The 14,039-nt window shown below is 43.3% G+C and overlaps 2 protein-coding genes across 6 annotated transcripts in view; one reads left to right on the top strand and one right to left on the bottom strand.

Annotated features, from left to right (window-relative positions):
- The window catches only part of RYR3 (ryanodine receptor 3), a 684,284-nt gene extending 676,526 nt beyond the window's left edge, over positions 1-7,758 (top strand). For all 5 annotated transcript variants that reach the window (XM_044272379.1, XM_044272378.1, XM_044272377.1 and 2 more), the window contains one exon: positions 6,179-7,758. In XM_044272379.1, coding sequence (XP_044128314.1) covers positions 6,179-6,274 — 96 coding nt within the window. In that variant the 3' untranslated portion in view covers positions 6,275-7,758. The remainder of the gene's footprint in view (positions 1-6,178) is intronic.
- Positions 7,759-9,698: 1,940 nt separating this feature from the next.
- AVEN (apoptosis and caspase activation inhibitor) overlaps positions 9,699-14,039 on the bottom strand; it is a 510,520-nt gene continuing 506,179 nt past the window's right edge. The window contains exons 5-6 of the mRNA XM_044272420.1: positions 10,873-11,146; positions 9,699-9,862 (exon numbers count right to left, since the gene is read on the bottom strand). Coding sequence (XP_044128355.1) covers positions 9,759-9,862; positions 10,873-11,146 — 378 coding nt within the window. The 3' untranslated portion in view covers positions 9,699-9,758. The remainder of the gene's footprint in view (positions 9,863-10,872; positions 11,147-14,039) is intronic.

Below are 14,039 nucleotides of genomic sequence, written 5' to 3'. Positions count from 1 at the left end.
TTTACTATTGGAAATTTTGGCCACTGCATTTTTTTCCTTAAAAAAAGCCAAACCAGTGTTTTTAGAAAATAGACATAAGGCTACATAGACACGACCATTTTTACAACAAACTGAAGTCAATGGGGCTATTCGGAAAGCAGTTTTTTTTACGGCCAGTGAATGGCGGCCATCAAAAATTAGGACATGTCCTACATTTGGCCGATTTAATGGCCGGATAGACCCCATTGAAATCAATGAGACTGTTTTTAAAGGCTGTTAGACAGGAATGCACCCCACTAATGGCCATTAAAAAGGGGTACAGTAGTGTAAAATGGACTTTTAGAGGTTAAAATAAAAAATTACTCATCCACTTGCAGAGGCAGTTACTCTTCTCTTGATGCTGAAGCGCGCTGGGAGAGCATGGTGATGTCCTCAAGCTGGGAGCAAAGGTCCTTCAGTATCAAGAGAGGAGCAACTGTCTCTGCCCGTGCAAATGGATGAGGTGAGTAATTTTTTTTTGCATAACCCCGCACATTATTAATTCTCGGGGGCATTATTTTTGCGGGATATTATTACTGCTGGGAGCCACTGCTGGGCACCTTAATAATGCTGGAGGCCAATAAGCGGGACATTATGTATACTGCAGGGTTTGGGATTTAAATATAAATGGATCATTTTTATATATTTTTTTTTTAACAGCCAGAAAATGGATGCAAAATGGTTGAAAAATGTCCACGAAAAAAGTGACAGGGTGTCAGTTTTTCATTGTGTGAATGTAGCCTTAGGGTACTTTCACACTTGCGTTTTTCTTTTCCGGCATAGAGTTCCGTCACAGGGGCTCTATACCGGAAAAGAACTGATCAGGCATATCCCCATGCATTCTGAATGGAGAGTAATCCGTTCAGTTTGCATCAGGATGTCTTCAGTTCAGTCGTTTTGACTGATCAGGCAAAAGAGAAAACCGTAGCATGCTACGGTTTTATCTCCGGCGAAAAAAACTGAAGACTTGCCTGAATGCCGGATCCGGCATTTTTTTCCATAGGAACGTATTAGTGCCGGATCCGGCATTCAAAATACCGGAATGCCGGATCCGTCCTTTAAAAATGAAAAAAAAAAAAAAAAAACGGATCCGTTTTGCCTGATGACACCGGAAAAACGGATCCGGTATTGCAATGCATTTTTCTGACTGATCAGGATCCTGATCAGTCTGAAAAATGCCTGATCAGTCAGAAAAAATGACATCCGTTTGCATACAGTTTGCCTGATCAGGCAGTCAGTTCAGGCAACGGAACTGCCTGCCGGAATCAAGCAACGCAAGTGTGAAAGTACCCTTAGTGCGCAATCACCTTAAGGCCTCATGCACACGGCCATTGCTCGGCCGTTCCGTGCAATGGCAATTTGCAGTCCCCAATGCACGGGCACTATCCGTGCTGCTGCCGCAACGGATCCAGACCCACTCAAGCAAATGGGTCCGCATCCGTGGTGTGGTGAGCACATAGTCTATGCCTGCATATTGTGGACCCGCTGTTTGCAGGCCGCAATACGTGCCACAGCTGGCAACGGCCGCGTGCATGAGGCCTAAGTAGGAGCTATTGAAAACAATACATAAAGGGAGAAAAGAAGAAATGAATCGCACATCCACTGCTAATGCTATGATCTCATCCCTGCATTCCTGCAGGAGACAGCACTGAATAGCGCATGTGTACCACCTCTATGCTACATGCTAAATGAGGCATTAGTGTACATTTTGATCAAAAGGCATAAGCCCACTCACCACGCCAAGGTTGCCTCTATGAATGGGTCCTAACCTAACATTGGCGCGGCGCTGCCCGGCGACCTCAGACGCTGCCGCGCCATCCCAGCCGGCGGTGGGACCCAGCAGCCAAACAGCACCCCTGCTGCCTGACCATGCCAAACCTAGCTCTGGGCCCCACCAACCAGCCAGAAAAACACCGCACCATGTGAACAGTTGTCAAAGCTCACCTCCTCTGAAGCTCACAGGAACTCCAACTGAGAGCATGATAGGCTAATTTAACCCCTACTGCAGAATACTAGGCTAATTAAAATCACTTGGCTTATGGAAGGAGTGCAGATCCAGGGACAGAATCTCTATACATTAGATAAAGGGAGAAAAGAAGAAATGAATCGCACATCCACTGCAAATAGGTGAGCTTTGACAACTGTTCACATGGTGCGGTGCTGTACGGGGGCCACTGTGCTGTTTTTCTGGCTGGTTGGTGGGGCCCAGAGCTAGGTTTGGCATGGTCAGGCAGCAGGGGTGCTGTTTGGCTGCTGGGTCCCACCGCCGGCCGGGATGGCGCGGCAGCATCGGTGGTCGCCGGCAGCGCTACGCCAATGTTAGGTTAGGACCCACTCATAGAGGCAACCTTGGCGGGGGCATTATTTTTGCGGGATATTATTACTGCTGGGAGCCACTGCTGGGCACCTTAATAATGCTGGAGGCCAATAAGCGGGACATTATGTATACTGCAGGGTTTGGGATTTAAATATAAATGGATCATTTTTATGAGTGGTGAGTGGGCTTATGCCTTTTGATCAAAATGTACACTAATGCCTCATTTAGCATGCGCTATTTAGTGCCGTCTCCTGCAGAAATGCAGGGATGAGATCATAGCATTAGCAGTGGATGTGCAATTTATTTCTTCTTTTCTCCCTTTATTTAATGCTATTGGAAACCATGCAAGACCGCCCAGGAAAACTGAAATTTGCTGCAGCAATCTCCATGGCTTTAACAGGAAACTTCAAGGGGAGCTGCAGTCCTGCCACTCAACTCCACGCACACCTTCTCTCACGCACTGAATGATGAAGCAGGGAGACTTCTCCCTCTCCACCATTCAGCCTGCAGGCACAGATCGTGCTGCTGAGATGTGAGGGGGGAGCCAGAGCCTTGGAATCTGCCTAAGCTCTGCCCACACAGTGCTGCAGAGCGACCTGTGCCTGCAGGGGAGAGAGGGATGTGAGCTTCAGGAACGGGATAAGGTGAGTAGGCACTGTGTTTGTTTGTTTTTAAACACAGGGGGCACAGAGGGCATTTCTACTATGGAGGGGGCACAATGGGCAATACTACTATAAATGGGATACAATGGGCATTATTACTGTGAAGGGGGCACAATGGCCATTACTACTATGAAGGGGGCACAGAGGGCATTACTAATGTGAAGGGGGCACAGAGAATTACTCCTGTGAAGGGGGTGGGCATTACTTATGTGGCACTGAGTGGGTATTATTACTGTGAAGAGGGCACAATGGGCATTACTACTGTGAAGTGGCACAGAGGGCATTACTACTGTTATGGGGGCACAGTGAGGGCATAACTACTCTGAAGGGGCACAGAAGGCATTACAACTGTGAAGGGGGCACACAGTGCATAACTACTGTGAGGGGGCACAATGTGGGCATAACTACTGTGAAAGTTGTACAGTGAGGGCATAAATACTGTTAGGGGACACAGTGTGGGCATAACTACCGTAATGGGGGCACATATCTGGACAAAACTACTGTTAAGGTTGTACAATGTAGGCAATACTACTGTTAGGGGATACAATTTTTTTTAAAGTATTGGGGGCAAACACCCTAGGCACGTCATTGTCTGGTTGGCAAAAGTTATCCCCTATCCACACTACACGAATACACCTTTAACATTTTGATGAGACATTCTTGGTAAATATGGATAACTAAAACCAATATTTGGTTACGAGAGCAAAGTTGTGCATGTCTTTCTTCTCCGGAACCTGCACTGACACATGGCATCTGACTGGCTGCACTATTTGTACTACATAACCAATAGGTGGCTGTTAGGGGATACCATCATGAATAAGAAACCAAGTAGTCTCCTAATAACCCTGTATAGCATATTCCACACAAACATTCACTTTAGTGTAAAAATGAGTAACTCCAAATGCTTTTCACTTGGACAAAGTACATTCAATTATTTATAAGCTAGCATTTCAGCTCTTACGTATGAGAAGAAAGTCAGCCTCCAGGGGAGGCACAGCATTATCTGTTCCAAAGGGTAAATTGAGACCACCTAGTTTTAAGTATTAACCTAGTTATAAGAATGACTTTTCAGGTCACCTGAATAAAGTATTGAACTCTGCAGATAAAAAGCTCATGTACTCAGCTCTTAGGTAGTATATGTGATGAGAAAATGCACAAATGTCAGAAGAGACCGCTTAGATAACAGTAGAGATGAGCGGATTTCATGTTATGGAATTAGTTCACGCTTCGTTTGGTGGTAAAAGCAGAATTGCATAATGGATTCCATTACCACGGACCATAACACAATTCCGTATGACACGGAGTCATACACTAACATGTTGCCTAGGAGACCAAGCCTGAGGCTGGATCTCCTCGACACCCATAGGTCCTGATGCCCAGCAAGACATTGGGCAGCCTCTGCACGGCATCGGGCTGCCTTCTGACACATCGAGTCCCCGCCACAGCAGCGAGGGGACTCGATGCGCTCACTCACCCGACACAAACCCCTTCTATGTCGCGGTCAGCGCGGACCGCGGCATAGAAGGGGTAATCCGCCGGCATCTGCTTTTACAGCGATGCCGGCGGATACAGCATGGGCCTGGCTACTAGGGACTGCCGGGCCCCTGCAGTGATCGCACGCGGACCACTCTGATGCCCGTGCGATCACCATGACGTACTACTACGTCTCGCTTGTGTGAAAGGGGACTAACAGTCAGGGATAGCTGATAACTGGCAAATAATACTGCTATTTTACCAGAGAAGTGGCCTTGATTGGTTGGATCTGAGTCTGAGACATTGTATGTTGAGTCTAGTTTCAACTTACAATGGGTCAGAAAAGACCATCGCATATTCAAAATATTGTATCCTGAGGCTATTGTATCTTGAAGGGATCACTGCACTTGTAAAATAGGAATTGCATGCTCTTCAAACATATTATACCAATGTCCATCATCAACTTTTGAAGCTTCTCCAGACTTCTTACTCTTGCCTCAGATAAGTGTAGTGGGCTAATGTGATGAGGTGGCAGCCCTGCAATTACAACTCAAAGCTTTTGTCCCATCATTTCAAAGACAATAAGACCACAGAGATTTCACATTTGTATATAACAGCATCCATAATACAAGGCACTTTTTGCATCCTGAATTGGATTAACATGCATGTAAGAGTAGCAGTAGAGTAGACTTGTATCAGTTTAACACTTGGGCATTCACTTACTAAAAAGGCTTCACGTAAAATGAGAATGTGTGAGGATTTCTTAAAAATAACAATACCAGAAATGATGGTTACTTACCCAAGCAGACAGGAGGTTCTTGTATGAAGATTATTCTATGCATTCACTCCACAAGTAATGAGAAATAAGTTCCAAATCATGATGACTTGTTTTTCATACATCTCTCCCAAGACTTCTGGAAAGTAAAACCTATCCCTTCTGAAAATCATCACAAAATGGTGCAATACATGTCCCACCTGCATAGAACCAGAACCTCACTTCTGCCATTTTCTAGCATAGACACTTAAAGCATGAATTATTCTTAATTTACCAGTGTGGAATAGCGGATGAGAACATAAGATGAGATAGTGGGAGATTTACTAAGACTGGCGTTTCCTTTGGCAGTCTTAGTTAAAGGTGCATTGAAGTAAGATGCAACAGATATACTAAAAGCCCCCAAACACATATGTGTGTTGCTTAGCCAATGTGTCAGGGGAGCTCCCAACGCTCCCTCAACAGATGATGTCGAGAGAGAAGAAGGATCGGGTGAAGTGAATATTTTTGCCCATTCCTTTTGTTCTCCAAAGAGGTAAGCTGGTGTATGGCAGCAGCTTTCTCCCCTCTCCCCATTGAATACACATGAGCGTGTAACTGAAGACAGAGCTGTTGGCCAAAGAATCTTTCCGACAACAGGTATTGAATGTGTATGGCTGCCTTAAGAGGCATAGGCCTCAATATATTTGTCACATCTTCTGTCTTTCTAAACGCTAAAAAAAACTGAAATTACACCACCTAGGAGCTGCTAAGCTGCACCCTTTTCTAAAAAAAAAAAGTTGCAAGTTATGGCGCAAATACGGCATGCATCATAATCTGGAACTTTTTATTTCACAATAGTGGCGTAAAAACATTGATAAATCTCCCAATTGTGCAGCAGAGAACATAAAGTTCACAATCCTGTATGAGATTTCTGTTTGTTTATGTCTACTGTAGGAATCTTATGTCTGGAAGATGTATCAAGAGAGGTGTTGGGACTTCTTCCCAGCTGGTGACTGTTTCCGCAAGCAATATGAAGACCAGCTTGGATAAAAGCCTGGCATTAACCCATGAGCCAGATTCACTGGGCATGTACCGAACCTGGAACAAAAATCACCCAGTGGGACACATTTACTTGAAGACCAGCTCTGCCCAACCAAGACCTCAATCTATTCATTTGGATTCATGTCATTTCCTTAAAACCAATGACTCATACAACAAACACAGGTCTATAGCAAATGTGCAATGATATACCAGATATCTAGAACTAAAAGGTAATAACCACCACAGTACATCAATAAACGCTCAATCAGCCATAGTGCATTTGTTGAGTTACTAAAAAATGTAATGAAAATAAAAGTCAATGTTATATAGAATCTAGCAGATAGCACTTACATTCAAGAAGTTTACAACTCAACCAACGGTATTCAGCCTGATTGCAACCATCCCAGCATCTCTTGATTTTCACACTAATGGGCAAACATTTTTTTACTGAAATGCCACACATCTGGCTGCCCGAGAATAAAAGGGCTAACTGATACACATCTAGTGCACAATAATTATCTTCACAGCAACTGCTCGGTTCTCTCTGCAGCAGTGAAATTCAGAGCTTGACCCCACACAACCTGACAGACGCATTAGTTCTGTAGAATGGGACATTGTGTCTGGAGAAGCATGCAGTTTTAATTCGTTTTTTGGGGGGGGGATTTTTTCAACTTTGATATTGAGGCTTTTGATTATGTCACAAATCTGATGCTAGTCACAGACACCAAGTCAGTTTGCTGCGCTGTGTTTCGGGGAATGTTTGTGTTCTGGAGCCTGAAAGAATTCAACTGGACATAAACAGGTTGAAACCATCTTAGCCTTTGGTGATACAGGTGAGCTTCTGGGTACATCTGGTGCTCAGAGCTTTACGTTTACTTTTGTAAGATAGTCTAGTCTATGAAAGGTAAAAGTATTTAGCTTTATTTTGTGAAACTTCAGGCAGTTGAAGGTAAAGTTAGTAGGGGAAAAGTAAATTCTTAACACTTTTTCGACCCTGAACTTAATCGATGAAGTGCCTTAACCGTCTGTAGACGTAGCTATGCAAGATATTCTTTCCATGCTAGGATTAGATCAAAAGTTGTGCTGTTCTTTGTTTTACTGTACGAAATGAGAAACTGCATTCAGTTGCTATTTAGTTTTTCTTTCAATGACAGTTTGCTGTTATTTGAAGAAACTGGAATGTATCTTAAATTATATTCTCTTAAATGGAAATCTTATGCCAAATTCAAAGCACTGCTTTCTGGTCATTGGTAAGTGCTGTAGTGAAGCTGCTAACTTTATGCATTTTTCTTCAAATTCAATAAAGTGCCCATCGCAATAAATAAATGATAAACCGGCTGAACTGTTTGTCTTACTGTGCAGACGCACGATTCTCCATGCCGAAATATCAAGGGGAAACACACCAAATAACATTTCCACTACCTGTATATTTGATAGAGAACATTGGATACATGACCTTGATTTGTGAACATAGGCTGTGGTTACAACATTCAGTGATTTTTAGTGTCAGGCACAAGTGGCATACACTAGGACAGTGATGGTGAACCTATCGCACAGGTGCCAGAGGTAGCCCTCTCTGTGGGTACCCGCACCCTGGCAAAAGTCTATGGTGTACCAATATGCCTTACACTTTTCCTGCTATTCATCAGCGCAGGGCGCACTATGAACAGCACATTGAATGTAGGCAGGCTATCTCTAGTGTATAACATCATATGAGCGAGAAATAATACAGCGCTTACAGAGTATATATTTATTGAATAGTTGGCCTAGGCACAGCTCAGTTCCATTCAAGTGAATGAGGCTGATCTGCAATACCAAGAACAGCTGTCCTTCAATGGATCAATGGATGGCACTGTGCTTGATAAGCTTCATCAAACAACCGATTGGTGGGGTGCAGGGAGTTGGACTCCTGATGATCTCATATTGATGAGCTATCCTGAGGATAGGCTATCAATATGAAAATCCTGGAGAAGCCCTTTAAAATGTAATCCCCAAACTGTTGAAGACGTAGGTCGAAATACAAAAATTAATATTTTTCATCAGGCCAGACCTTTTTCAGACCTCAGATTAGACCCCCAATCAAACCCATAATCTTCATCTGACCCCAATCTTTATCAGGCCTCAGATCAGCCCCCCCCCCCCCCCCCCAAAAAAAATATTCCTCTGATCCCTAAAGCAGCCACCCAATCTCTATCAGATCTCCATCCTTTATCAGACCTCAGATCAGTCCCCCTAATCAGACTCCCAATCTTCATCAAACCTCAGATGAGACCCCAATCAAACCTTTTATCTTCATCTGATCCCCAAATCAGTCCTCAAATCTTTATCAGACCACAGATCATTCCCCCCAATCAGAACCCCATCTTTATCAGTACTCAGATCAGTTCCCCCAGTCAGACCCCCAATTTTCATCTGATCCCCCCAAGTCAGCTACCCAATCTTAATCAGACCTCAGATCAGACCTCAAATCTTCATCTGAGCCCAGACCAGACCCCCAATTTTTAACAGACCTAAGATCAGAGCACACAATCTAACCTCCAATTTTCATCTCACCCCAAGTCAGCCCCTAATCTTCATCAAACCCCCCAATCTTCATCAGCCCCTTAATCTTTATCAGGCCTCAAATCAGACCCCAAATCTTTCAGACCTCAGATCAGACACCCAATTATTCCCCCACCTTAATCAGACCTCAAATCAGTCCCCCTAATCAAACCCCCAATCTTTATCAGATCTCAGATCACACACCCTAATCTTCATCAGAGCCCAGATCAGACCGTAAAATAAATAAAGTAACTTACCTCTACTTCTTCAGACAGCTCCGCCACTCTGTAGATCCAGCGCATTCTTCCCGCACTCACCACTCCGTGGTCTCCTGCTAGCACCACGATGCATTGTCACCTGACATTGCACGGCCTCAGGTCATAGTGTATGCAGACATGCACTATGTTTTGACACTATATGCAATCCATACACAGCATGGTGCCTGGAAGAAGACCAGGGAGCGGTGAGTACAGCCAGAGCTACACTCCCTGCTCACCGTGCCTCCTGCATACTGATAATAATAATGGAAGCGCTCATTAGTATTTGCTTAAAGGGAACCTGTCAGGGACTCATCTCGGGTTAATTTGCATATGTATCAAATAGTTTTTTTTTTTACACAATAAAAGCACACAGAGCTATGGGGACTGGGTATTGCGGATGTGCTAGCGGCCATCTAGCAGCCCATGTCCTCGGCTCTGTACACAAAATACCGGTTACAGGTTCCTTTTAAGACACACTGCCACCCCCCACACACACACACACTGCTAGACATCCTTCTTACACTAGGTCTGTGATTCAATCCCTAAAATATAACCATATACATTTTTTAATCCTCAACTGTTTATATTCCTCATGTTTGGTCAACTTCACAGAGTAACAAAAGTAACATGGCTCCCAGTAACAATGCATCTTTATTTTATATTAACCACATCTTTGTAAGTATAAGACGAGACTAGGAGATCATACTGTCCAGCCAGTCCTCCAGATCCTCAGAAGTTATAGCTTTGGTCTTCTCCTCAGCAGGTACACAAGCTTCAGCTTTCATGGGAGAGGTTGCTGAAACATAGTTGTAAAAGGAGAGAAAAGTCTAATATTTTGCCACTTTTACACACAGACAAATATCTGAGCACTTTTCTACATTACAGAAGCCATGAACATCTAGGAGCATATACCTCAGACAATCGGGATGACATAATGTGAACGGTGGTGGATCAATCAATGAAGAAGTATATATTTTTTCTAGAATACCAGTGATAATGGAATGTGCACAGCCCTGGGCCCATAAAACCTTTTTGTCTATTGCTGCCCTTGGCTTTTATGTGTGACTCATCAGCTGCTACCTACATGAGATGTCATCTCAGACAAATATCAGCCTGGAGAAGTAGCTGGAATAACCGCCCACATGTACAGTCCTTACTATTTTCTCACTCAAGTGATTACGATATTGTTTACTGACCCTTATATAACGACTAAGACTAAATGATGAAAACAGATTGGGATCCAGTAATTGTCAATTAAAAGGTTTCAGGAAGTAAATTCACTGATATCACAGGTTCCCATCCCTCGGAGAGACACTTCCAGCCTGGGTAAACAGACCATCTTACACATATTGTCTTGGCACTGCTTTAGTGGTTAATGTGGCATACAACTACACTCTGAATAATCCACATTGAAAGTGGCTCATCAATCATGCATGTGGGGATGCAGCGGGAGATTTCTATATAACAGGGACAGATCTGGCAGCTGTTAAGATCCAGCCTTGTTTAATGGGACACGCAGCATACTGTCTGACAGCAGAAGCTGCCTTCAATACAAAAGAACATATAAATCTCGACTGGGCACAAGACAGATAAAGATAGGTAAATCCTAGGAGCCTATTAGCTGTGGGCAAGGTCTTTTATATCTACCAGGACACAAACTGGTTACTGCTGTCAGGTATACAACGGGACCCTCTATCTCAAATGTGATTTACACATTGATGACATTCTTGATTTTGTTACCCAGCAACTGACATGTCTGAAAGACATAAAAGTGAATGTGTGCCCCTGTGTACACTGAACCCTTACCGCGTTCATCACAGGGTGGCTGCTGGTCAGGCTCTCTGCTCCCATCGGGATATGCGGCAGCTTCTGCTGTGATGGGGGCTTCCAAGCTTAGCAGGAAATCAAGCTCCTCGTCATGGGCCGCAGGAGAAGGGTCTGAAGAAGTCTTGGTCTCTGGTTGGGAAGCTGCATCTTGATCTGAAACCAAAAAAGTGCCACTTGCGTTCTGGCCAGTGAATGCTGGCATGTTTGATATGACCTTTGATTTGAGAGGAGGAAGTTCCTGTGGCAGATTTTCCTACAGAAAAGATAAAATTGTGCATTTGTTCAATTATGCCATTAATTATTCAGTAGTCAATTCATTCCACTGTCACTGCCTCAACATCATTTAATTAGTCCAAATGACAGGATCACCTATTTCTATCTGCAAACACAAAGAGAGTTGCAAAAATAATCTATTTCTTATACAGTCAGGTCCATAAATATTGGGACATCAACACAATTGTAACATTTTTGGCTCTATACACCACCACAATGGATTTGAAATAAAACGAACAAGATGTGCTTTAACTGCAGACTGTCAGCTTTAATTTGAGGGTATTTACATCCAAATCAGGTGAACGGTGTAGGAATTACAACATTTTGCATATGTGCCTCCCACTTGTTAAGGGACAAAAAGTAATGGGGCAGAATAATAATCATAAATCAAACTTTCACTTTTTGGTCATATCCTGGCGATATGCCCCCATTGTCTGTGATGAGACAACCCCTTAAAGGGTCCATTCACACGTCCGCATGAATGGGTCCGCATCCATTCCGCAATTTTGCACAATGGGTGTGCACACATTCATTTCAATGGGGCTGCAAAAGATGCAGACAGCACAGTGTGTGCTGTCCACATCCGTAGTTCTGTTCCACGGCCCCACAAAAACGATAGAGCATGTCCTATTTTTGTCCGCAGCCATGGACAAGAATAGGCATTTCTATCATAGTGCGGTCCACAAAATGTGGTACGCACATGGCCGGTGTCTGTATTTTGTGGACCACAAAACACTCGCGGATGTGTGACTGGACCATTAGCTAGATTAAATGGACCTGTTTGATAGAAGTGGAAGGCAGAGTAAGTAAATAGTTTATTTTCTTTCTGGGTCACTTTTAATAAACTCACACTTAGTACAGTCATACAGATTTAAAGGGGTTGTCCTCTTTTTATTTATTTTTTTTCTTTTACCATTGATGACCTATCCTCAGGATAATATCAGATCAGCAGGGTCTGACTTCCAACACCCACCCCCCTTCCTCCAGATGTTTGAGCGCTCCCTTCTAGGTTCTGTTTACCTGCTTGCTGCAGCAATTGCAGTGGTGAGCAGTGTAATTACAAGTATCGGGTCCCCATTCACTTCATGGGACGGTTCCGACTGTTCTAGTGAATACTACAGAGCCATCCCATAAAAGTGAATGGGGATGCCATACTTGTAATTACACTGCTCACAACTGGCTGAAATTGGCAATATTACTGGCTGCACAACCCCTTTAATTCTGATTCTTAAAGGGGTTGAATGAGATTAGAAAAACAGGAGTGTTTCATAAAAAATAAATAAAAAAATGGCACCACTTTTATCCCTTGGCTGTGTGCAGCAAGGCAGCGAAGCTTCATTCATATGGCTTTGCTGGCTCCTAAACGGGCCCTGAAAGAGGTCTTTTGTGCATGTCTTTAAAGGAGTTCTCCATGAATTAAACTAACTTATGTTATTATAAAAATATACTCCCAAACACCTTTCATTAGTTATAATCGCTCGTTTTATCTGGGGAGCAATCATCAGGAGAAATACAATGGCCGCGTTCCTATTAGTACACACAAAACCCCGTCCTAAAAAGTACGTGTCCCGTGTAGGAAAACTTCGCCTCGGCTGAAGTTGCACGAGACTTGAATAAATGAGTTCGGTATTCCTATCTGCAAATTTAAAAACATGTTAAAATAGGAATCCACAGTCGGCTTCGGTGGTGGTGAGTACCTCGGTACTGGAGCTGACTTCAAATTCCAATTTTAAAATGTTTTTAAATACGCAGAAAGGAATACCGAAGTCATTTACCAAAGTCTCGCGCAACTTCTGCCAAGATGAAGTTTTCCTACAAAGAACACATACATTTAACTGCTGTACACGTAAACAGCATGACAAACAAAGTTTTTTAACTAACCGAATTTGGATCTATGATCCGAAGCACGATTCGCTCAATCCTTTTTACAACACTGAGCTAAAGAGCTGCCTCATCCTCCTCTCCTACTTGTCAGGGATAATAATCATGATAAGATGAGGAAATGGAGTTCATGAGGAGACATGCAGTAGAGAGAGGATAGACAGAACAGACTGTGGTAATAAAAAATGTATACAAGAGCTGCTGCTCATTAGCCACATCCCCACCTCCCCTCTGTACTTCATGTCTTCTCATGAACTCCAATCGAGATTCAGCTGAAGATCTTATCAGCTGTATTCAAGATCATAATCTCTGACAAGCAGAGCAGAGAGGAGGATGAGACAGCTCTTTAGCTCAGCGTTGTGAAGTAACTTATCCTCCTGTGTGATTAGGACAGGTTCTGTGTGTACTAATAGGACGGTGGCCATTTTATTTATCCTAATGATTGCTCCCCAGACAAAACGAGTCATTATAACTAATGACCGGTATTTGGGAATATATTTATAATAAAGTATTATTTAAGTATTTTCATTTTCTTAATTCTTCTCAGAGAATCCCTTTAAACAGATATTTTTCCTTTTGAACAGATCCCTACAGCATGTTCTATCTGTTGATAAACCTCATACTCACTTGTTCTCTGCCACTCGGTTCCAGCTCACTGGCTTCCTTCATGTGACATGTAGCTCGGGGGGCATGTCACCGCTGAGGTGCATGTGACCATGCCTGTCTGGAAGTTTACAGCACTGGAAGATGACTGAAGGGTGCTGGAATGAGTATGAGTTTTTCAACAGGTACTACATGCTGCAGGGGTCTGTTTAAAAGTCCCCAAAGCTGGACACCCCCTTTAAAGGAGTTGAATGGGGTTCAGCTTCAGTACCAGACACAACTCATGGGCAAAAGTAACGCTGTTTCTTAAAGTTTTTTTTCCCTTAACATATGACACAGTAATACAATCCAACTCCTCACTAATATGATCATACAAATGGACAGGTTAT

The sequence above is a fragment of the Bufo gargarizans genome, chromosome 11 (assembly GCF_014858855.1).
Source record: "Bufo gargarizans isolate SCDJY-AF-19 chromosome 11, ASM1485885v1, whole genome shotgun sequence".
In the NCBI taxonomy this organism is placed as follows: domain Eukaryota; kingdom Metazoa; phylum Chordata; class Amphibia; order Anura; family Bufonidae; genus Bufo; species Bufo gargarizans.
The sequence above is the reverse complement of the archived record's forward strand: the minus strand, read 5'-3'. Positions and strand labels throughout refer to the sequence as shown.